This window comes from Silene latifolia, chromosome 1 (assembly GCF_048544455.1).
Source record: "Silene latifolia isolate original U9 population chromosome 1, ASM4854445v1, whole genome shotgun sequence".
In the NCBI taxonomy this organism is placed as follows: Eukaryota; Viridiplantae; Streptophyta; class Magnoliopsida; order Caryophyllales; family Caryophyllaceae; genus Silene; species Silene latifolia.
The window spans coordinates 164,119,668-164,143,645 of record NC_133526.1 but is presented as its reverse complement, the minus strand read 5'-3'; the positions used below and the strand labels follow the sequence as shown (position 1 = coordinate 164,143,645).

The window sequence follows — 23,978 nt, the reverse complement described above, 5'->3', positions numbered from 1 at the left end:
ATATCTCTCATCACAATATTTGTAGGGACACTGATCGAAATGACAAATAAAATCAATTACCTTTTTGGTAAGCTGTTTGAATATCTGCAATTCCCAGGAGCGGAAATGAATTCGCTACAGACCGTAAGTTACGGCACTCGTTAATAGCTTTCTCCTAGGAGGTTGTTACTATCATGATCTGTTCGGAACTACATGAATACAGCAAACATCGACTTAAATGAAGGTATATGTCATAGCTAGTACCCTCTAAATGAAACAATAGTTCAAAATGCTAAATGTGGCTTTAAATCTGTTACAGTTTAAATGTACCTTTGATCAATAATGAGCAGTTCATAAATATCATGTTCGTTGCCATTGATCATCTTAAGTCTTCCCTTATGGTTGACGTCTATGAGAATTCCTAGCACATCTGCAAGCGGACAAATACATGATTTTTAATTTACTTCCTGCATTTCCAATGTGTTTATCGTTTGGGATTCCTAAAATTAAGAAATAAATCTTAGGGCCTCACCATAACGCGCATGGGATGCGCTGAATCTTGGGATAGATCTGAGTAGGGTGTATTTAGTAACAGCAGTAGTATTTTCAGTGATTACAGGCTTGATATGAGTGTTAATGTTGAAATGAAGTTCGTACACTTGATCAGCAGGATATTCCCAGTCTAGGCCGGGTATAAGCCTGACTTTGGCATTTGAGATATCCTATTCCATCTGATCTTCCATAGCATCCTCAAACTTAGCTAGTGACTCATTGTACAGGACTATTTTGAATTTGGCTCCCTGCAGTCACTGCAGAGTTTTTAGGCTGTCATTAATTGATTGATTTTATAATAGGCAGTGGCATATGTGCAGTTAATTTAAAAAGGGATATATTAGGAGATGCATTGAGAACATGGTGTAGTAAATTCTATGATTATGTATTCTATGAAGTCGTTATTGTTATGCAATCTGTAGGAGAACAACAACAAAATATAAGCAAACCCCAAATAGACTCATCGGAACATCCTAAGTTTGAAATATTAACCCATGTCCACAGAGACGGAATACCATTACCTAAATCATAAACGATGTCAGGCACAAATACAATTTCAGATAGATAATTCGCCTTGTTTATAATATAAACAAACATGATGATGTACCTTTACCTCGGATAAGGATCAAAGAATAGCCGCCAATAAGGCAAACTGTTAATAATCCTCCCTAGCTAAAGCCTATTAAGCTAATGGGTTACGTCGAACTGATGAGTATATATTTCATCTAATATGTTTATATTTGTCACTCATTCTGTTTATGTTGCAATGTACAATGAATTGCTAACAGGGTATATACGGGACATCTTAAACTGACCTCTTCATCTTCAAATGTCAAAAGCTGGTAATCCAGTGAGCAATCTACCAGTGAAGTGTAAACTTCAATTTTGTGGATGACTTTAACTGTCAGAGAATATGGTCCAGGCATAGCTGCAAGTTCTCGTGCCCTCTTCGCTGTTTCTTTTCATTTCCAACTACATAATTATCATATATACAACTTAACAAATGAAAAGAGGATTTGAATTAACATAAATCTGAAATCACTGTAACTAATAATAACCAAATTTTGATTGTATGTAAACACCTTAGACTTAGAATTTAGATGTTGCATTGTTGTGCGGATATAGTGTAAAACTTGGTCTTTATAGTGGACGAGGTTGCTTGTAATTTCTCATTTAGCATATAGGTGGCCTTACGGCTGCTATTTTAGGTGCATGCCTAGGTGCAGATGAGTCTCTAATAAACAATAACTTGTATAAGTTTACTTTTATGTGTTGTCTTGTCCATTGGCAGGTAACCCTTATTTAGGAGTTTGATTTTGAAGTTCTTCTATATCTTTGTGGGCCTTCTATGTTTAAGATATGCTGTTTGCCAAGTTTGTTTCTCTACTAAAATATATTCATCATTGGTTTCTAATTATATCTACTCCATATTAGGTACTTGGTTGTTTGAATTCAACTATAGTTCAAGAGAAAAAGGCCTAAGCAACTAAATGATTCGCAGTTCCTAACTTTAGTTTCGTATGATGGGTTGTTATAAGATCTGTTGAGTAGATGTTTAACTTGGAATACATATGATCCCTACGCACGTATTTTTGACATTTATTGACCTGTATTGTTCATCATTTGTGAGCAATTATATTCTTGTTTCTTTGGATAGTACATCAGTAGAGCAAGTTTGTCTAATTTTGTCATTTACCATAGAGCCGTGCTTTTTGTGAACATCATATGTATATATTACAAACATAGAGTTCCACACTAAGAACGAGAACACGAGTACAACAAAAGAGTTAGCCGGTGTCTAAACATAACTATTACAGGGTAAGAGCACCAGTTAACTATGACAACTTACAACAATATTCCAAAATAGGCGCATAGCACTCAAGTTTATAGTAGTAGATTTATTGGTTTCCGTAGTTTTTGATTGTTTGGAGCCGTGCACAATTCACTACTTTATTAATCTAAGGAAGTTTAGGTTGCCGAACTTCAAAATGTGCAGCGGTGACTACAGATGAGGGCATGCACCTGAGCTCCCCCACCACCTGTCTGCCTTCAGTATAGAGAAACCTGTTGAAGCACCCACACGAGTTCCTGTTTAATGGAAAGTGTTGTTGCTGGCACGACCTAGATGCAAAATGTAGTGTTCCTTAGCTGCCTTACAATTTGTAGAAGATAGTCCTCTTTTCCTTGCGCAGTATAGCGGATAGTTATCTTTTCACCTCTTAACCGCCTCCCGGCAAATTCAGGTGCTAATTAAATTGTGTAAATCGCAAACATTGATACTTTGAAGTAGTTACCATTTAAAAGGTAATAATTGGGTAAATTATTTGCACGCTTATTTTTGTTGGAAAGTACCTGTGGGAGCATCGAGTATAGGTCGCATGCAGCCACATCCAGTAGTTTCTCCGCGTTTTCAGTTAGTGCATTGAAAATATAACTTCCAGTTTCGTCGCCTGCCTTAAATGCTACACTCATTCTGCATTCACAGAAGTCATTGCCGTGAACTTCAATAAATTATTTACCTTCATGTTTTATCTATAAATTTTTGTTACCTTGGTGAGGAAATAACATTTTCTGTCATGCATTCACGACACGTATATGCAACACCTATGTCTTCATAATTTTCAGTGCCGCAGTTGCTACAACCATGGTATAAGGTCAAATCTGGAAGGTTATATTTGTTCAGCCGGACATTCAGCCATTAATTCTCTTCCTATAGAGTATCTTTAGCCTGTAACATAAACCCAAAGTATATTCAATGTCAGCAAAATCAAACAGTGCAACAGCCTTAATATCTGTGACTGTTAATTATAATTAATTGCAAACAGAGATAACAATGTAACTTATTGGTTTAAATAATCTGAATGCTCACCTTTTTCTTAAGTAGTTGCTCAGCTGTAATTATATTGCGCGCCTGGTTTGGTTGCCTGACCTGGAACACCTGGTAGCTCTTATCATCAAGCAGTTCGTGATTTGTTTCACTCCTGAGATACAATTTTTTTAGCAGAACTCATTTGGAACACTTTAAAAAGACTATGAGTTCATGAAGTGTTACCAAGAACGCAGTTCGTCAGCGTCTTTGCATTGTGGATCTAAATTTATGGAAGTCTTTGGTGTAAATGCGAGTGAGAATCCTACATTGGAAAAATTGGAATTTAATTTATAATGATAGCGCTGAGTTGCCAAGTTAAATTGCTCAAATAAACATGCACATGGGAAACTACCTTTTCGGTGTGTCAACCTTAAGGCCGTAAACCCAATCACCGGAAAGCAGGCTGCAATTGCCTGAATGCCACGACATTCTTCAATAGCATGGTCTTCCCAGACGGTTACTATCATGATCTGTTCAGAGCTTTACAGACAAAGAACCTATTATTGTTATGCTGTCAAAGGTCTATGTAGTAGTGAGCGTTAAATCTGCTAACAAAGCGGTGCACCTCTGTTCAAGAATGACGACTTCACAGATATCTCTGGTTTGTCCATTTGGCCTGGTAATTTTGCAATTTGTGTCCACATATATAACAAAGCCCATCACATCTACAGTTAAACATGTTTTCAATTAGAAGTTTTTATATTGTTTCATTTTTTAAACCTCTGAAAATATCTTCCTAACAAAATATGATGCTGCTAAAATCATGACTCACCATATCTATCGCCTAGGGAAACCCTTTTTTTTATAGATGCAAGTGAGACGTATTTCGGATGATACGGAATACGATCGACAATGGTTTTCATGTTGAACTTTAGACGATACACATCGTCATCTTTAGTTTCTGAGTTTACGTTGGGTATCAGCTCCCCCTTGCCATTAGTAATTTCGTAATCCATTTCATCTTCTATGGTATCCTCAAATTCTGCGAGTGAGTCATTAAACAGGAGGTTATGCAGCTTTGTCCCATGCAGTCATTTTCTAATTAAACTTGGAACGAAATATCGGTTTCCCAAAATAAAACAACTGAGAGCACATCAATATTTTGCGACAATGTACATTTTAATAATTCAGTAAACAACAAACATACACCCTAATGTACTGGTTAACTAACATTTATTTCTGAATATATGGATAGTTAACCTTGGCTCACTGTAGATTATTTTTAAAGGTTAAAATTGTAATCTTTAAATAATTACCTCTTCATCTTGAAGTGTTAGAATTTGAAATTCCAGTGCCTTATTTTCACTGTGCGCATTTTTTTTCTCAATGACCTTAACCTTAATAGAATAAGGACCAGGTTCACCTGCAAGTTCTTTTGCAAGTTTACTGCTAGGCTTCATGCTGGATTGACAATGGCAAACGAAGAACTTTTCTATGGAAAGAAGGTAGAAGATTGTGATTATATTACTTGATATGAGTTTTAATTCTTGTTGAGATGATTTATGAGTTAGCTGTTGCCTCACATGTGTTACTCTACACGCATGGCTACGGCTTGGAGGACTTGATTCATTGTGGCTTTTGCACGTTCTGTCCTGATTTTCTTTTTCTGTGTTGTTCTCTAAATGTGTTGTCATGTCAAGGGTGAGATATCCCTTTAGCAGCATATCCTTATGGGCCTGTCCAATAGCTAAACTTCCCAGTTTCCTTACCTTATCAAAAAAAAAAATAGCTTAACTTCCCTGTAATTTGTATTTCACAACCTATGATATTGATTTCAAATGCCTAGTTAGTTTTTCGGTTATAGCAGCTTGAACTGCCTCACGTTTCCTAAAAATTGCAGTTAAAATCTCGGGTTTTCTTCAAAAAATGTGTACGGTTGGTGTTAGGCCTGGAAATTCGCAGATACATCAGGATGATATTCTACCCCGGCCTGACCATCAGGGTATCAGGACGTCAAGCTACCAGGATACAAGAAGACAGGCGCCAGCTATGGAGAGGACAACGGTCAAAATATCAGGACGATATTTGACCAGATGACTATATTATTGATAATATTCGGATGGTAATTAGAGCATTAATGGAGAAGATTTGGTAATAAAGGACATCAATTAAGGGAGCAATAATGCGCATTAAACCGAGCAATTAAGGCAGAATATTCAGCATTGATGAAAGAGATCCGGCAGCCGTTCCGCATGGACTATATAAGGAGCACTTAGAAATCATTTGCAACACACAATATTCTAGCAATACTCCCATACGATATTCAAGCTATATTATAGTCATTTGTGCTAAATACTAGATATTATAGTGAAATCCTCTCCTGGCTTGGTGCCCGTGGTTTTTTCCCATTTAAGGGTTTTCCACGTACAAATTCCTTGTCTTATTATTGTTTATTTATCTTACTTTACTTTTCTAATATCGTACCTTGACCTGCGTATTCATAGATTAATTCGAGCTAGTTAACCCTGCCTAGACCTACCCTGGCCTGATTTCGCTTTGCGCAAAGTCCATTCAAAATAATTGGCGCCCACCGTGGGGCATCTAGCTCTTTAAAATATTTTTTTCTTATCTTACAAAAACCCAAATAACCTACAAAAATGGCCCAACCTACCATTGAAGAACAATTGAACGCAGCCCTCCAACAAATAGCTGAGTTGGAAAGCTTGAAAGATAAGGTAGCCCAAACTGAGGCTGAAATCCTTCAGTTAAGAAAATCTGAGTCAGCTCTGAAACAAAAATTGGAAAAACCCAAGGAGCAGACTCTAGATTCCAGCCAGGAACACCATTTGCATCAATTATCAAAAACATTGATTTCTCCACTTTTGGGAGTCCGAGTGGCTCTAAATTTATCAATGTTGATGGCGATGGTGAGCCAAACAATAGCAATAAAAAACCTAATGAATCTGCAGCAGCCATCATGATGGCAGTAGTCCAGGAAATCAAGAAGCTAAATGAAAAATTCGAGAAGATACCTGGAGTTCTTGGAGGAAGCTGCCCCTGATAGCTATGCTGATTCGCCTTTTATAGACGAAATAGCAAAAGTGGATCTGCCCAAAAAATTTGTAATTCCGTCTATGAAAATTTATGATGGGACCACGGATCCACAGAATCATGTAGCTCTCTATAAACAGAAAATGTTAGCTGCATCTATCCCCAGTGAGTTCAGGCAAGTCTGCATGTGTAAGGGATTTGGAACAACCCTGACCGGACCTGCTCTACAATGGTACATCAACCTGCCAACTGGGAGCATCCCTTCTTTTGCCAACCTGATCAACAACTTCAACCAGCAGTTTGCAACCAGCAGGGAGTTAGAGAAGCGGTCCAGTGATCTTTACAGGATTACACAGATGCCAGAGGAGACTCTCAGGGTATTCCTCGCCAGGTTCAATAAGGAGAAAGTGTTTATTCCCAGGTGTGACGTTGGAACAGCAGTGGAGGCATTCAGGCAGGGGTTACTACCTCATAGTGACTTATACAATGAACTCAGTAAGTATCCCTGCCATACCTTTGAAGATGTCCAGGTCAAGACCCTTGCATAATCAGGGTGGAAGAAGACAAAATCTACAAAGTCGAATCATCCAATGGCTCAAAGGACTATGAGAAAAGCAATAGAAAGAGCAACAAAGGAAACAATTACAGACCTACTCCATATTCCAGGCCAGACCATTCAGAAGTCAACCTGGCACATGAGTATCAAGGTAAGGCTAAAGTTTGCCCGCCTATTTCTGAGCATAACTTCAGTGTTGATATTGCAGGATTGATCCAAAGGTTTGACAACATGGGATCAATAGTCAGATGGTCTATGAGGGTGGAAAATCCCAACCCTAGGAGAGACAACTTCAAGTGGTGCGAATTCCACATGGACATTGGACATACAACAGATGATTGCTTCACCCTGAGAAAAGAAGTGGCCTACCTGTTGAAATCCGGATATCTAAAGGACCTGATTAGGACGAAAGGCAGAAATGCAGACCAGGGCAAAGAGAACCATGAGCATAAACAGGACCGCAACCTTCCTCCACCACCCTCAATCTATGAAGTAAAATTCATATCTGGTGGATCAGAAATTTGTGGCCTGACTAGTTCAGCAGCAAAAAAGATAGCCAGGACGCCAAGGACTATATTACCTTGCAAACTGGATCATGTCCCGACAATCACTTTCAGTGATTGTGACCTGGTAGGAATTCCCGATGTTCATCATGATGGCCTGGTAATTTCTATGTAGATTGGAACCGCTGCAGTAAGGAGGATCCTAGTTGATGGAGGCAGCTCGGTGAACCTGATCATGCTTGATATACTGAAAGCCATTAATATTGGTGAAGATCAAATCACCAAGAAATCCAGCGTTTTAGTAGGGTTCAGTGGAGAAACCAGAAGCACATTAGGAGAAAATCATCTTCCAACTTATGTTGAAGGAGTCTCATCCTATGAGAAATTTGGAGTCCTGGATTGCTTGTCATCCTACAATGCAATCTTGGGTAGGCCCTGGATGCATAATGATAAAGTCGTACCATCAACCTAGCATCAATGTATCAAGGTACCAGCGGATTGGGGCATAGCCACAATCAAAGCAGAACACAAGACAACCCAAGAATGCTATACAGCGGCCTTCAAGCCTTCCAAGGCAGGTAAGTCTCTTGCATAGCAATTATCGTACCCTGTCAGGAGCACTTATGTAGTACCTCCCAGAATGGAAACAGATCAGGTAATCCTAGACCCTGAGTATCCAGACAGGTATGTTCTAGTAGGATCTGACGCCCCAGATTGTGTCAGGCCAAAACTGGTAAAATTCCTTAAGAATAAATCATCTTGGTTTGCTTGGTCTCATTTTGATATGACTGGAATTAGTGCTGATGTAATTACACATAAACTTAACATTGATCAATCTTTTAAGCCTGTGCAACAGAAAAGACAGAAATTTGCACCTGAAAGAAATGCAATAATTAACGAGGAAGTGGAAAAACTTATGGATATGGGAATGATCAGGGAAGTAATGTACCCTGAATGGTTAGCTAACGTGGTTGTTGTGCAGAAAAAGAATGGTAAATGGAGAGTTTGTGTAGATTACACTGAGTTGAACAAAGCTTGCCCTAAGGATCCGTTTCCCCTGCCACATATTGATGCCATGGTAGATGCCATAGTAGAGCATGAGATGCTGACTTTCATGGATGCCTCCAGTGGATTCAATCAAATAAAAATGCACCCTGCTGACCAGAAAAGTACTGCATTCATTACAGAATGAGGCATATACTGTTACACAGCCATGCCTTTCGACCTGACGAATGCAGGGGCAACGTACCAGCGCCTGATCAACATGATGCTCAAGGATCAAATAGGTGATATCATGGAAGTCTATATAGACGACATGGTAGTAAAATCTAAAAATGTTGAAGATCATGTGAAGCATTTGGAAATAGCATTCCAAATATTGGAAAAATACAACATGATACTCAACCCTAAAAAGTGTCACTTCGGAGTCTCTGCAGGTAAGTTCCTCGGATACATGGTGATAAAAAGAGGCATAGAGGCCAGCCCTGAACAGATAAAAGCCATCCTGGAACTTCAATCACCCAAGTCTGTCAAAGATATTCAGAAATTGGCAGGCCGGGTAGCTGCCCTGAATCGGTTCATATCAAGATCCTTTGAAAGGTGTAAAACATTTTACAACCTGCTCAGAAAAAATAAACAGTTCCATTGGACACCTGCGCATGAAGCAGCCTTTCAGGACTTGAAATCGTACCTGTCATCTCCACCTTTACTGGCTAAACCAGAGAAAGGAGAACCTCTGTCAGTATATCTATCTATCACTGACACAATAGTAAGTGCAGTCCTGGTAAAGGAACAAGAAGGTCAGCAACATCCTGTCTATTATGTAAGTAAAAGCCTGCTAGATGCTGAAATGAGGTATGGATTACTTGAAAAATATGTTTTAGCTTTAATTATGTCATGTGCTAAATTGCGTCCTTATTTTGAGTGTCACCCCATCATAGTCAGGACCAACTTACCCATAAAATCTATCATATGCAAGCCTGAATTGTCAAGTAGGATGGCCAAGTGGTCAGTTCAGCTTAGTACATATGATATTACCTTTGAACCAAGGACAGCGATTAAATCATAGGCCTTAGCGGACTTTGTGGCTGATTTCAGCCCTAACCTAGAACCTGAGCTGAAAAAAGAATTAACCAATTAGCAAATAAAACCCCAGACTAAGAATGGACTTTGTTCATAGATGGGGCGTCGAATGCCAGGGGGACAGGATTAGGGTTAGTACTAAAATCATCACAAGGAGACATGATAGCTCAGGCTGTAAGCTGTGAGTTCAAATCTACCAATAATGAAGCAGAATATGAAGCCCTGATAGCAGGCCTAAAGGTATGTCTGGACCTCGGTGTTCAAAACCTAAAGGTAAAAACTGATTCACTTTTAATTGCTAATCAAATAAAGGGAATTTATACGGCTAAGGATGCAAAAATGATTTCATATTTAGAATATGCAAAAAACCTTACCGCTAAGTTTGCTTTATTTGATATAGACCAAATACCAAGAGACCCGAACACCCAGGCTGACGCTTTGGCCAGCCTAGGTTCAAATTTTACTCCTGTAATTTTTGATAAAATACCAATTTTTCATTTATTAGAGCCGGCTATCAGTAAAACTGAACAAGTCAGCCATGTCAATCAAGAAAATAATTCTTGGACCAAACCCTATTATGATTGGTTCTTCCAAGGAATATTACCTCAGGGCAGGCATGAAGCAAGGGCTTTTAAAAACAGAGCTTCAACCTATTCTATTATCAATGACACTTTATTTAAGATATCGCAGGCTGGACCATATTTGAGATGCTTAGAGCCTGATGAAGCTAAACAAGTACTCCAAGAAATACACGATGGACATTGTGGCAACCATAAATGAGGAACGAGCCTGGCAAGTAAAGTACTCAGGACAGGCTACTATTGGCCAACACTGAGGGCTGATTGCTTGGAATATTGTTCAAAATGTGAAGCCTGTCAAATTCATGCTCCAATAATAAACCAGCCATCTGAACTACTTCACTCAATTTCTGCACCCTGGCCATTCATGAAGTGGGACATGGATATTGTAGGGAAACTGCTTGTAGCTCCAGGACAAAAAGTATTCATGTTGGCTATGACTGACTACTTCTCCAAATGGATCGAGGTCGATTCTTTCGGGCAGGTAACTGAAAAGGAGGTGATATCTTTCATCAGAACGAATATTATTTGCAGATATGGTGTCCCATCACAGACAGTGTGTGATAACGGGACCCAATTTGTGGGGAAAAAGACTAAAGCATTCTGCCAAGAGTGGAATATCAACCTGGTCACATCCACCCCTGGATATCCAAAAGCTAATGGCCAGGCTGAATCTAGCAACAAGGTAGTCATAAGCTGCTTAAAAAAGAAACTGAAGAGAAGACGAGACAGATGGGCTGAAGAACTTCCATTAGTGCTATGGGCAGACAGGATAACTCCAAAGACATCAACAGGCCAAACACCCTATTCTTTGGTGTATGGCTGTGAAGCTGTCATCCCTGCAGAAGTCCGGGTGCCAACATCAAGATATAGCCTGAACAATGTTGAAGCAAACAACAGCGTGATGCAAGACAGCCTAGTCTTGACGGAAGAACTAAGAGACGCTGCCAAAATCAGGATGGCATCATATCAACAAGAAGTAGCCAGAACTTACAACAAAAATGTCAGGATTAGAGTCTTCAGGGAAGGAAACCTTGTCCTACGAAAAGTTTTTCCGAATAAAAAACAAAAATCAGCAGGCAAGCTAGCCCCTACGTGGGAAGGCCCTTACTTAATTGAGTCAATCGTCAGACAAGGAGCACACAGGCTCCAAACATTAGAAGGAGAAATGATCACAAGATCTTGGAATGTAACACATTTGAAATTATTCTATGTATAAATTCTATGTCAGGCCTGAATCAGGTAAAAACTATATCTTTACTATCAGTGTTTCAACCTGACGTGCTATCTGAAAAATTAAGTGTTTCACATGTCCTATGTGCAATCCATGTCTATATATGCAACTAACCCAATTTCTCTTATTTTTGAATCCTGAACAATTATACATGATAAATGTTTATATGCATAAATATTCAGGATTGAGGGCTACCCTACTGTCCGTTAGACCTCTTATTTACGTACTTTTTAAATTTTTGCACTTCACTGTGCCTAACGAAGTTGGTAACCATCATCGGATACAGTAAGTAGTAGGACCAATCAGGCATGAAATAATTGCCTGACCTGACTAATTTGTTGCACACATCTAAAACCGGCTGAACACAGCAAGATGGTGCAAGGGTGTTTTATCCCGACCATCAGTCTAAATGCCCTCCTGACAGGCCGAATACCAAGCCCTCCAGTCAGGCAGGGGACATAAACCCTCCTGACAGGCCGATTTTCCCACCCCTTCAACCACTATGGCAAAAACTATATGTGGTTGAATGATTTACGATGGCTTTAATCGCAAGACAGGTTAACAGGTTTAAAAATTTAAACAGGTTGACAGGACTGGAAAAACAAGGTTCACAGGCTTAAAGAAAATAAAAAACAACAAAACATCAGGAAGTAAGTAAAACAAGCCAAGGAAGGCCACTACCATCATATTAATAAAGCCCTTACCCCTGGGGCAAAGGCACCAAAATAATTGTCAAGGCCAGGGATAACCTCCCTGACCTACCCAAAAACAAGAAAATAAAATTGTTTTTCCAGGGACATCCCCCTAGATGGGCCAATACCATCAAAGAAAATATAAAATTACTGCTCCCCTTTGGAGACAGCATCAGCACTTCCCATTTTGGCCTGATCAGCCTCAGCATCAACATCCTGCTCCCCTAGAGAGTCGACCTCCTGTTCATTGCCCATATTATGCAGGTCAGGATACTTAGAAGCAGTAAAGGCCATCTCAGCTTCAGGGTTCCAGTTTGCCCTGGCCTCCACAGGCTCCGACATAGCAGGTAATTTCCCCTTGATATAGAAGTACAGGGAAGCATCATCAAGCTTGAACTCCAAGTCATCCCTCTCCAGGGTAAGCTCCGCATTCCTATCCAGTGCCTCCTGCAGAAGCTGCTTACTCGAGCTGGCCTCAGCCTTGGCAGCATCCCTCTCAGCCTGCACCTTCGCCAAGTTAGCAGTCCCTGCAGCCAGATTAGCCCGAGCAAAATCCAGTTCAGACTTCAGCTTATCATAATCAGATCTCATAAGATCAATCCTGGCCACCAAAGAGGTAGCCTAATAAGTATTATGGAGACAAGCTGCAGCACCCTAAACAGAAACAAAAATAGTATAAATATTACATCATAATAATAAAAACCTCTAAATAAAATATACACATATTACAAAAAATAATATACCTCTCTCACAGCAGCCAAGGCACCTGCCAAAAGGCTGACAGCATGATCTACTGAAGCAACCGCCTGAGTAGTAGTCTCAATAGGAACAAGGGTAAGCATAACATCTGATTTGGAAGTGGCATTATCACTCATTTTCACCCTGGCAGCCTCCAAATTATCCACCCCTGGCTCGCACTTCCTTGACTGGGGCAGATGATGTGACCATAATTAGCGCATATTTAGTCCCCGAATTAGCCTTGTTCCCATGCTTTTTAGTGCATATTTGGGTCATTTATTGTCTTTAGTTCTTTGTTTTGCATATTCTTTGAGGTTTTGTGTCCTTGGTAGGAAAGGAGTGCAAACCTTGCATTTTCATGGCAAAATGAGACTAAATTGATTGAATTCAATGACCAAGCATCAAGGAGAGACAAGATTAGAAGGCCTTTGTACATATTATAGTAGTTGGGCAATGATGAGGAAAGATCCTTGCATCCCCAAGGAAATCCCCAAGGATTTTATGAAGAAAAGGGAAGAAAAGAAGAAGAAACAAAGCTGAGCAGAAATCCGTGCGGATTGTGCTGAAGACACCCGTCCCCAGCACCACAATCCGTGCGTCTTCTACCAAAGACGCCCGGGCAGCAGCTACCAGAAGACGCCCGTCTTCTCCCAAAGACGCCCGGGCAGAGACACTGGAATCCGGCCGTCCCGTGCCTAAGACGCACGGATTCCAAGACAGCAAGATTTCGTTTCTTCAAGCTTCAATGAAAGATGCCCATCCTTCGAAAAATACCGGCGTTTCCCTGCTCAAATCTCAAAAGTGTAATTACTAGTTTAGCCCTTAGTTAACACTAATGCATCCACCTAATCTCCACTATAAATACCCCATTAGTCTAATTAGAAGAGTATGTTCTTCCTACCAATTCTTAGAGTAGTTAATATCAATCAAATCTCTCTTTAGTTTTGTAATCAACAATTAATCAAGTTTTAATACAAGTTTTATTTCCTTAATCTCTCTTTTGTTCATCCTTTATTTTGGGTAATTGAAGATTATTTTGGTTATTATTGGGAGATTGACAACCTCTCAATCAAGCATCAAGTACTTCTTTTATTCTTGCTTTATTATTGAAATCATTAGTAGGTATAATTCTCTTAATCCCTTTTTAATTATTGCTAATTACTTTCATTTATTCATCATGTTTCACTTTGTTGGTATGATTGATAACCTTGCTAGCATGTTCAACATGATAATGAGTGAGTAGTCACCTAGCTAGGGTTAATGGGTAATTAGGGGAAACCAACATGGGGAATGATTCATGCTTAAATTAATATGCTTTCATGGTTTATTTGCTTGCTTGTTTTGATCTCAACTCATGCACATGCTATGTTTGATGAAATGCGAGCCTATGAATCCTTGCATTTTTTACCCATCACCTATCTTTTCAATGAGACTTGTAAGACATAAACCAACGCGAGTCTCATTAGACCATGCATGTTGTTGAGTAGGGAAGACTAAGTCGACTTGTAGGTGTTGTACAATCTAATCGATTCGGCTCCGGGACCCAAACTTTCCTAGGATTGTAAGATATAACCCAACTCAATCCATCACAACAATAATTGCTTGCTTATAATTTGAGAACATGTTTGTATGATCAATTCCCATGATTCCCCTATGACCCCATGACACCCTAGTGCTTTTTATCAATTGTTTACAACCTTTTAATTTATCTTGCTTGTTTACTTTCATTGCTATTTAGTTTAGTGACCTTCTACATCAACCCAAATTGTGACACCCCTAAGACACCACTAGTTGCAATAGAAATCTCATTTCAATTCCCGTCCCTTTGGATCCGACCTTTACTTGCCTCTTTACTAATTGTAGAGTGGTTTGTGAAGTTATAAATTGTGTTTTGGTCTAGGTGCTCCTAACGACAAGTTACCGAAAAGATTTAGTCCGACCAAAAATGGCGCCGTTGTCGGGGACGGTGTTATCTTGATTTAGATTTTCTTATATTGTTATTAGTTGTGTCTTTCTTTGCCTTGGGGAAGTAAAACTCCTGAAGGTTTGTTCTAATTGTTTTCGAGTTGTTTGATATTTTGCATGTCTAGAAGGTCACAAGGTGATTTGTTACCTTTTGATCGTGAAATTGAAAGAACTTTGACAACCAATAGAAGACTTGCTAGGAGAAATTTGAGAGGTATTAGTGAGGTTGTAGATATTCAACCAACTATTGAGTTCATCAACCCTTTTGCAAGAGAAGGTGAGGAGAACCCAACACAAAATAAACCACAAAATCAACCCACAATGCCTATGTTTTCATCACATTCCGTACCCACCGAGGAGAACCTACCCAATGGTACTCCCACACCACAACATTTGACCGGAAATTTCATTGCTAAATCCGCATTTATCCAATTAGTCGAAAGGAGCCAATTTGGGGGCATGCCTAGTGAAGACCCTCATTCTCATATGGAAACCTTTTGTGACTATTGTGATGCGATTTCTCAAACCGGTGTAACTCAAGACCAAATTAGATGGGTCTTATTTCCTTTTTCTCTAATTGGCACCGCGAACAATGGTTGAAGGGCCTTGATAAGGCCACTCTCGGAATTGATTCTTGGAAGAAGTTGGCTCTAGCTTTCTACAAAAAATTCTACCCACCGGAAAAAACTAACATGCTAAGAGCTCAAATTACGGGTTTTAAGCAAAGGGATGAAGAATCTTTGTATGAAGCTTGGGAGCGGTTCAAATGAATTTTTCGCTCATGTCCTCATCATGGACTTAGCGAATGGTTCTTGGTACAACGATTTTGGAACGGTTTATATGAAGATTCAAGGAACATTCTCAACATGGGATCAAATGGAATGTTCACCGAAGTTGATGACAATCAAACTTGGAACAAAATTGAGGAAATGGCGGTCCATAACTCACAATATAGTAGACCTCGCAAGGCTACTAGAGGAGGAAAGCATGAAGTGGACTCCGTTACTCAATTGGGTGCACAACTTAGTGCTCACATTGATACCATCAATTTGAAGTTTGAAAAAGCTATGGCTAGACTTGAAGAAGCCTCAAAATCACCAAAGCATCATGTTAATGCCATGACGGCATCTTCATCAATCCCAAGTGGGATATGTGAGAATTGTAGAACTTTGGGACATGACCAAAGTGAATGTAGGGGAACAAATGAACAAGTGAATGCTTTCCAAGCATACAAGAGTGGTACCCCTTATTCCAACTATTACAATGAAAACACCAAATTCCATCCAAATCTCTCATACAAAAGCCAAAATGTTCAAAACCCTCAAACAACATACACCCCACCTCCCATGAGAAACCAAAATCAAAGACCCTTTTACAACCAAAACCAAGGTTACCAAAATCAAAATCCATACAATCATGACCAAGGTTTTGATGTTCAAAAAGTGGTCCTCCAAATGCAAAAGAATCAACAAGAATTTTTCACTCAAATGTAAAAAGATAGTCAAGCAAAGGAAACCACCATCAAAAACATTCTAGCTCACACCAAAATGTTAGAAACCCAATTGACTCAACTAGCATCTTCAAGCTCACAAAGACAAAAGGGGCAATTACCACCTCAAAGTAATCCCCCAAGACATGAAACGGTTAGTGCCATTCACTTGAGAAGTGGTACAAGGTATGAAGCACCGAAGAAGCAAGTTGTGGAAGCTAGTGATAAGGAAGAAATTGTGCAAAACTCCAAGGATGGAGAATCATCAAAAGAAGAAATTTCAAAGAAAAATGAAGACAAGGTCAAGGAGAAGGAGCCCATTGAGATTAGACTACCTTTTCCAAGTCGTCAAGCCAAGACCAAATTTGATGACCAACTTGGAAAGTTTATGGAAATTGTGAAGAATTTGGAAGTCTCAATTCCTTTCACGGAATTAATCAATCACGTGCCGGCCTATGCGAAATACATGAAAGACGTCCTCACAAAGAAGAAGTCGATCCGGAAGCTTGAGACTATCGCCTTCACTAAGGTGAGTAGTGCAATACTTCAAGGGAGTTCACCTCCAAAACTAACGGATCCGGGAAGCTTCTCAATGCCGTGTACCATTGGCGACACCACGATCAACAAAGCCTTATGTGATCTAGGGGCTAGTGTGAGTGTTATGCCGTACTCGGTGAGTAAAAGGTTGGGGATGGGAGAGCTTAAATGCACCAATATTACACTCCAAATGGCCGATAGATCGATGAAGACACCATTAGGGATATGGGAAGATGTTCCCGTACGAATTGGGAAGTTTTTCATCCCGGTGGACTTTGTCATTGTTGATATGGAAGAAGACTCCAACATTCCAATCATCCTAGGAAGACCTTTCTTACACACCGCGGGTGCGGTGATTGATGTGAAACATGGAGAGCTCGCTCTAGAAGTGGGAGATGAGAGTATAACTTTTAATCTTGACAAGACTATGAGAGCTCCACGTTTGCATGAACCATGTTTTATGATCGATCATTATAGCCGGAAGGATGATAGGAAGAAGTCGGAACTCCAATGGAAGAAGAAAATTGAAGATGCTCCATTCAAAGAGCAAGTGAATTGTGGCAAGGAGAGCTTGAAAAGCTCATCAAAGTCAAGCAAAGAAGAAGAGGATGGCCTCATTGGCCAAGACAAGAAATTGGGAGAGTTGTCTCTATCAACTCAAGAAATCTTTAGTGATCAAGTGGATGAAGTTTGTGGTCTTTGGGACGACGAATTTGAAGGGATTTTCAATCCCTACATTGGTAATGCCATCGATCAAGACCGACAACAAGGGCAAAGGTCTATTGAAGACCTTTATCATGACAATGAACAAGCTTTTCACTACTTTTTCAAGGTGTTGAGCAACATCAACAACACCTTGAACATGCCCCCTTGACATCTCATCAAGAATGAGAGTTTGGTGGAGTCCTCCCTAAACCACCATTTGTAAATATTTCTAACTCCCTAACTCGCATTTTAATTCTTGAATTGCATTTTTTTTATTTTTGGATTTTTATACTTTGATCAAGATAATTATCATGTTTGAGAGAAGTGAGGGAGGGACTAATGATTTCAATTAATGTGTAGTGCTTTAGCTTAGTGTGGAGATAGCAATTGCCTAGGCTATCCATGCCTTAGTAGTGCCCCCAAAATGAAGAACACGAGATTTTGAAGAATGAAAAATGACAAGGGATATGCAAAGTACACGGATGGAACTGAATCCGGGTAAAAGGGGTAGAATCCGAGCGGTTTCAGGAGAATCCGCCCGTCTTCAGGCAATCCGGGCATATTGGGCAGAACACGCCCGTCCTTCTGAGCTGAATTTTTGAAATTTTGTGACTGTCAACGAATCCGGGCGTCCTGCAATAGAATCCGCCCGTCTTCAAAAAGACGCCCGTCTTTTTGGATGAGGAAAACAAGAAAAATCCATGCATTAGAATCCGCCCGTCTTCTCTGAAAGACGCCCGTCCCACGTTTTCAAATCCGCCCGTCTTTGTTCAAATCCGCCCGTCTTTAGGCGAGAATTCTGAAACCCAGAACAGGCAGAATCCGGGCATCCCGAAGGAAAGCCGCCCGTCTCCCCCCTGCATTTCAAATTTTTCGGGTTCATTATAAACCCCCTCCCACATTCATTTCTTCATTCATTCATTCAAAACACTACCCATAAACCCCATAACTCCAAAACCCTAATCCTCTCCATTACAAAAACAAGATTCCTCAACAACATTCACCAAAATCAAATCAAAACATCCTTTTAACAACAAATTAATCACTCCTCTTTCACCAAAAATCAAAACCAAGCACAAAATCTTCAACCTTTGAGTCGATTTTTGAATTCATAAAGGCAAAGCCTTTCATCTTTAAATCGATTTGGGTACACTAGAAAATTGAAGATTTTCACTCTTTTCTTGGTTTATTCATCAATGGCAAGGACAAAGGGAGCAACAAAAGCAACAAAGGCAAAGGCACCAAAGGCAAAGGCACTCTCATCAAGACAAAAGAGTCTTCAAGCAAAGAAAGCATTGGCTATGGTGGTAGCTAGTCCAAACTTGGAAGTGCAACAACAACAACCTCCCATGGAAGCAACAACATCTACTACTCCGGAAATTGCTCAACTTTCGAATTATCAGGAGGTAATTTTCATTTCCAAATCCCATAGGGACACTTTTGCCAAGTTTGCTAGAAAAGCATTTCTATCCACCAAGTTTATTTGTGAAGATGCCTTAGATAAGTTAGGTGTCCTTGAGCAAACTAGAGCCTTCTTTAAAGCCATGGGGTTGGAGAAATTGTTTACAACAAAAGAATTAACATACCCCTCCCTTACCTTAGAATTTTTGAGTTCTTTGAAAGTTAACAAGGTTGAGACTATGGAAAGCATCGAGTTTCGCCTAGCTAATGTTAGTAGGCGCATCTCCTTTGAGGAAATGGGTAAAGCTTTGGGTCTTAGTGATTCACCGAGTTATTTCAAGAATGTTGGAAAGTATGACCCCGACCCTCTTTGGGAGGCGATTTCCGGAAGGAAATTTGAGAGCTTTCATGCTAGTCGCGCTCTATTAGTCCACCATCCGGGCATTAGAGTGTGGCACAAGGTCATAGGGAACACCATCATTGCAAGAAAAGACACCAACCATTTCACCAAACTCGATTTTGTTCTTCTTGAGTCGGCCTTGAACATTGGAAGGGAATTCACCAAGCCTTTCAACTCTCTAAGGCTTTTGGTGGATAGATGGCTAAACATTGATTGTGGGAAGCAAGGCACTACCTTTATTGTTAATGGAGGTCTAGTCACTATCTTAGCTAAATACTTTGATCCGAACTTCAACAAAGATAACAAGTATGTGGCGAAGAAGGGTGGTCATCTCATTGATATTGATACTATGATAAACAAGTACAAGTGGGTCTCTCATAACCCTCTTGACACCAAGTATGGATGGCTCACAAGTGAGGCTAGATCTTTTACTTTGCCTTCAAAGATTTGTCGTTTAAGCGTCCACCGGACCAATTATCTCCTTCCCCTTTCAAAAGAGGCCGAATACATTATCCGACAACAAAAGGGTGAAATTGAAATGCCCTCCTCTTCCATTGTCACACCACCCTATCCTTTCAAGTACCAAGAGTTCAAACCCGAAGGAGTTAAAGCAAGAAATGATTATATGACTCTTCTTATGCAAGAGATGCACAAGCAAGCCTTCAAGGACCGGGAAAATGCTTATTTAGCCCAATATCCACCCCTCCTTCACTTAGCTAGGCAAGGACTACTTGATCCTTCATGTCCTTTGCCTAGTTGGGCGGATAGGGAGGCCTTCTTTCCGAGTGCATCTAGGGGTGAGTTTCCGGGTGATAATGAGGTTGTCGGTGATGAAGAGGTTGATGATAACATTGATGAAGAAGCTAGTGAAGAAGGAGAAGAGGATGATGAGCAAGGTGAACAAGAAAGTGAAGAGGGAAGTGGCGATGAGTCCACTTCTAGTGAGGAAGATGATGATAGCGATGATATGATGGAAGATTAGCAAGCTTGGGAGGCTCCTACCCTCTTGAGGTTTGTCTATTTCTCTCTTTGTTTTATTTATTTATCTTGATCATTGTTGGAGTAGTCCAAGCACCATAGAGGACTAACACCTCGGCCCCATTGAGGTGTTCTCATTTTATTGTTCCCACCTTTTGAAAATCCAAAATGACAAAATTTAGTTTCATGCATTGCATCGTGTGTGCATGAACTACACCCAACCTTAGGACATTAGCAATAATGTCTAACTCGGTTTGGGGAAGTACATGCATAGACAACGGGAGGTAATCTAAATTATCCTCTCCGTCATAAACAAAAACCATGCATCATGTAGTGTAGATTAGTGTAGCTTGCATTTAGTGTAGAAATCATGCATCATGTTTGCATAATTTCCCATCATTTTGGCCATTGAGGACAATGCCCATATTAGTGTGGGGATGGGGAATTCTAACTTAACTTTTATTCAAAAATCCAAAAAAAATTGAAAAATTTGAAAATTGAAAAACCAAAAACAAGTTCATTTCCTTTGTAGTGTAGTCATGTATATATATATTGTATATATTGTGTTTGTTCTATCCTTATTCACATTGATCGACTACGCCACATCCGAGACATGAGGATCATGAAGACCGCATAGTATGATCTTTCCAATCTCCTTTTTCTTCTCTATGTTAATGACTATGTGGCTTTATTTTGATTGATGCGGTATAACAATGTGAACTTAGGACTTGCATTTAGTTTATATGACATATTAGTTGGTAGAATCACTTGCATTAGGATGTATATAATAGTTGCATCATGGCATGTAGTTGCATTTAGATGAAATATTTTGAAAAGTGCCTAATTGAGAACTTTGACAAGAGCAACTAAGCCATTACAAATAATTTTTCGACTTAAGACTTTGCCTACTAGAATGGTTGTAAAACACTCTAGATTGTGTCATACTAGTGTCTTTCGACCCATGACCCAAAGCCTAGTCAAGGGTTTGCATGTGAGTCACCTATTCCAACCCCGTGATGCGATGTGGACTTGGTTAACTGGTCTAGGTGACCTTGATTGACCTTGTGGTATGGCAATCCAAAAATACTTTCTATCAATAAGTTTGAAGTGCTCTGATGCGTGTCTTTTATATGATGTTTTACATCCTATTTTCCACGCATTTCAGAGCTCATTCATGTAGTTTATGCTACATTTCCCCCTATTTCCGTCTACTTCCGTATTTTTGTACATTATTGCAGAAATGTGAAGAATTCAGCGGAAATTGAGCTAAATCTGTCCCCGAGTATCCTGCATTGCATATGACGTGAAGTATTCACTTAAGGAACGAGCTTGGTGCGCATTCCAAGGCCCAAAAGACAAATCCACGAGATTATAGAAGTCAAGTACCAGCTAAAGCAGTCGATCGACCAGTACTCTTAGTCGATCGACCAACTCACGGGATCCAGAAGCTACTGTACACTGCATCCCAGTCGATCGACCGGTCCCAGCAGTCGATCGACCACACCGCTACTTCAGACGAGAATTAAAAGATCGAGGAAAAGCAAGCCCATTGTATTTAGGTTTTGGAAATAAAAGTTACGTTAGTTTGCTATATAACGTAACCGAGAACATCAGAATAGGCATCGAATTATTATCTAAGTTTTACATTCAGTTTTATTAGTTTTAGAATATCGATAATTAGGGTTTGGAATATTGGTTTGCATCGGCTTTTCATTCGTACTTCTAATCATTCCGTGACAATTCCTCTGCAATTTCGGTATTCTTTCTGTTCTATTTCAGTTCATCTTTATTGCGTTGATAGTATAGAAATTGCTAGTTAGATTCAAAGCCAATTTTAATGTTTTATGTTATTTATTTATCTTTCCGTATCAATCATGAATTCAGTAGATTTAATAGTCAATCTTATTGTTGTTATCATTCTTAGTATGAGTAGCTAATTTATTTGTGCTAGGATGTAGGGGAATTATAGTGTAGGCGGCAATATAATGAACACGGCCTGAATCGCGTGTCAGTCGATCGACTGACATACTTGGTCGATCGACTGACCACGTGAGGTTTACCTTCGTTTTAATTGTTTTAAATGTTATATTTGACGAATCGAATGCATGCGACTTGTTAAATGTTTAATATATGACTGACCCATTAGATCGAAAGATAGGGACAGTTGTTAGATCACCAATTAAAACGACTAAACTGTGCTGAGATCGAAAGATAGGTAAAGTTTAGATTGTTAGTCACTTTTCAGGACGAGAGTCAGTATTAGTGATATTAGGGACTTATAGCGAGATCGAAAGATGCTATCTGTTAAGAGTGGACCAAGAGGACCTCTTGTTTCCCGCCTCATGTGTTTGATTTAGACCGACCTAGTTTGCTGCCGCCGAAACTATAGTGAACCGACCATCCTAGTACCCCTTCTTTTATCTGTTTTATCTGTTTATTTAGTTTATTGTCTTTTACTGCCTTTAGCTATAGACCAAATCATTCAAACCCCCACATTCGTTACCTTAGACTAAATTAGACAACTATTAATTACATTCGCCTCCTTGTGGTTCGACCCTGTTACCACTAGCCTAGGTTAGTTTTAATAGGAAATTATAAATCTTATTTTTGGTACTCACAACGACGGGTATCAAATTTTGGCGCCGTTGCCGGGGAGGCAATTTTTCTAATTTTTAGTTGTTTTATTTTAGTCTTTCTTTAGTTTAAGGGACTTCTGTTCCTTAAGCTCTTCTTACGTTCTTCCTGTAGTTTCCTCTTATGCGCAGGTCACAGGGTGGTGAACTACTACCATTCAATCCAGAGATTGAGAGAACCTTGCGCGCAAAGAGTAGATTGTTTCAAGACCAACAGCTAGAGGAAGAGTCTGGTTCTCATTCTAGCTTTTACGAGAACGAGTTGTTTGAGGAAGATCCACCTTGCTCTCCAGTTTCTACTTCATCAGTTGAGACTGTCACATCTCCATACATGGCCGAAGAAGCAACTATTGCTAGTCACTCAGAGCCGACGGCTGCGAATCTCTACTAAGGATTCGAACTACCAGGGGAGGCAAGAAAATTCGAGCCGAAGCCTTCCTATATTAACTTGGTTGAGAGAAACCAATTCGGGGGAGCTGCAAATGAAGATGCAGCCAAGCATATGGAGATATTTATCGATTATTGCTGCTCTATACCCCCACCGACCGGTGTGACCCAAGACCAGATAAAAGAAACTATATTTATATTCTCACTCCGCGATGCTGCAAGGGAGTGGTACAGAGATCTGGATCGAGCCGCTCATGGGATCACTGACTGTAATTCTTTGGCCTTGGAATTCTACAAGAAATACTTCTCTGCCTCGAAGACGAATGCCATTAGAGCTCAGATCACGAGCTTTAAACAGGGGCCTGATGAGAACTTTCATGAAGCATGGGTCCGTTTCAAGAAGCTGGTGCGAACCATACCGCACCATGGGTTCGAAAAATGGAGTCTTTGCAATCAGTTCTATAACGGGCTGTATGACGATCAGAGGGCTATTTTGGATGCTGCAGCCAATGGCTGATTTGATGAGAACATGGGAGAGACTAAGGGGTGGAAGATCATTGATGATTTGGCCACTTATAAGGCTGAATATGGGAATTCGAGAGGCAATCAGAGGAGAGCTGCTGAATCTTCTTCTGTAGCTGCACTAGAAGCTCTCACTGCAAGGTTTGACAAATACGAATTGGGAGGAGCTTCAAAAGGAGGGATGTAC

General features: G+C 39.9%; 1 protein-coding gene and 2 non-coding genes across 4 annotated transcripts; all 3 read right to left on the bottom strand.

Annotated features, from left to right (window-relative positions):
- Positions 1-2,234: 2,234 nt before the first annotated feature.
- On the bottom strand, positions 2,235-5,011 carry LOC141608144 (uncharacterized). Of its 2 annotated transcripts, XM_074427563.1 has the most exons (8): positions 4,657-5,011; positions 3,966-4,065; positions 3,753-3,880; positions 3,584-3,662; positions 3,401-3,512; positions 3,081-3,259; positions 2,884-3,004; positions 2,235-2,777 (listed from the first exon to the last, which is right to left on the bottom strand). In XM_074427563.1, the coding sequence occupies exons 2-6, from the start codon at positions 4,058-4,060 to the stop codon at positions 3,242-3,244; spliced, it is 432 nt and encodes a 143-aa protein (XP_074283664.1). In that variant the 5' UTR covers positions 4,061-4,065; positions 4,657-5,011; the 3' UTR covers positions 2,235-2,777; positions 2,884-3,004; positions 3,081-3,241. The 2 variants fall into 2 exon arrangements, with proteins under 2 accessions (XP_074283664.1, XP_074283625.1); XM_074427524.1 differs by having other exon boundaries at positions 2,235-3,004.
- Positions 5,012-15,431: 10,420 nt separating this feature from the next.
- Positions 15,432-15,538, bottom strand: LOC141618242 (small nucleolar RNA R71). Its single transcript, XR_012531344.1, has one exon. It is a non-coding gene; the product is annotated as a small nucleolar RNA R71 (small nucleolar RNA).
- Positions 15,539-23,594: 8,056 nt separating this feature from the next.
- LOC141621367 (small nucleolar RNA R71) lies at positions 23,595-23,701 on the bottom strand. Its single transcript, XR_012532267.1, has one exon. It is a non-coding gene; the product is annotated as a small nucleolar RNA R71 (small nucleolar RNA).
- Between the last annotated feature and the right edge of the window lie 277 nt (positions 23,702-23,978).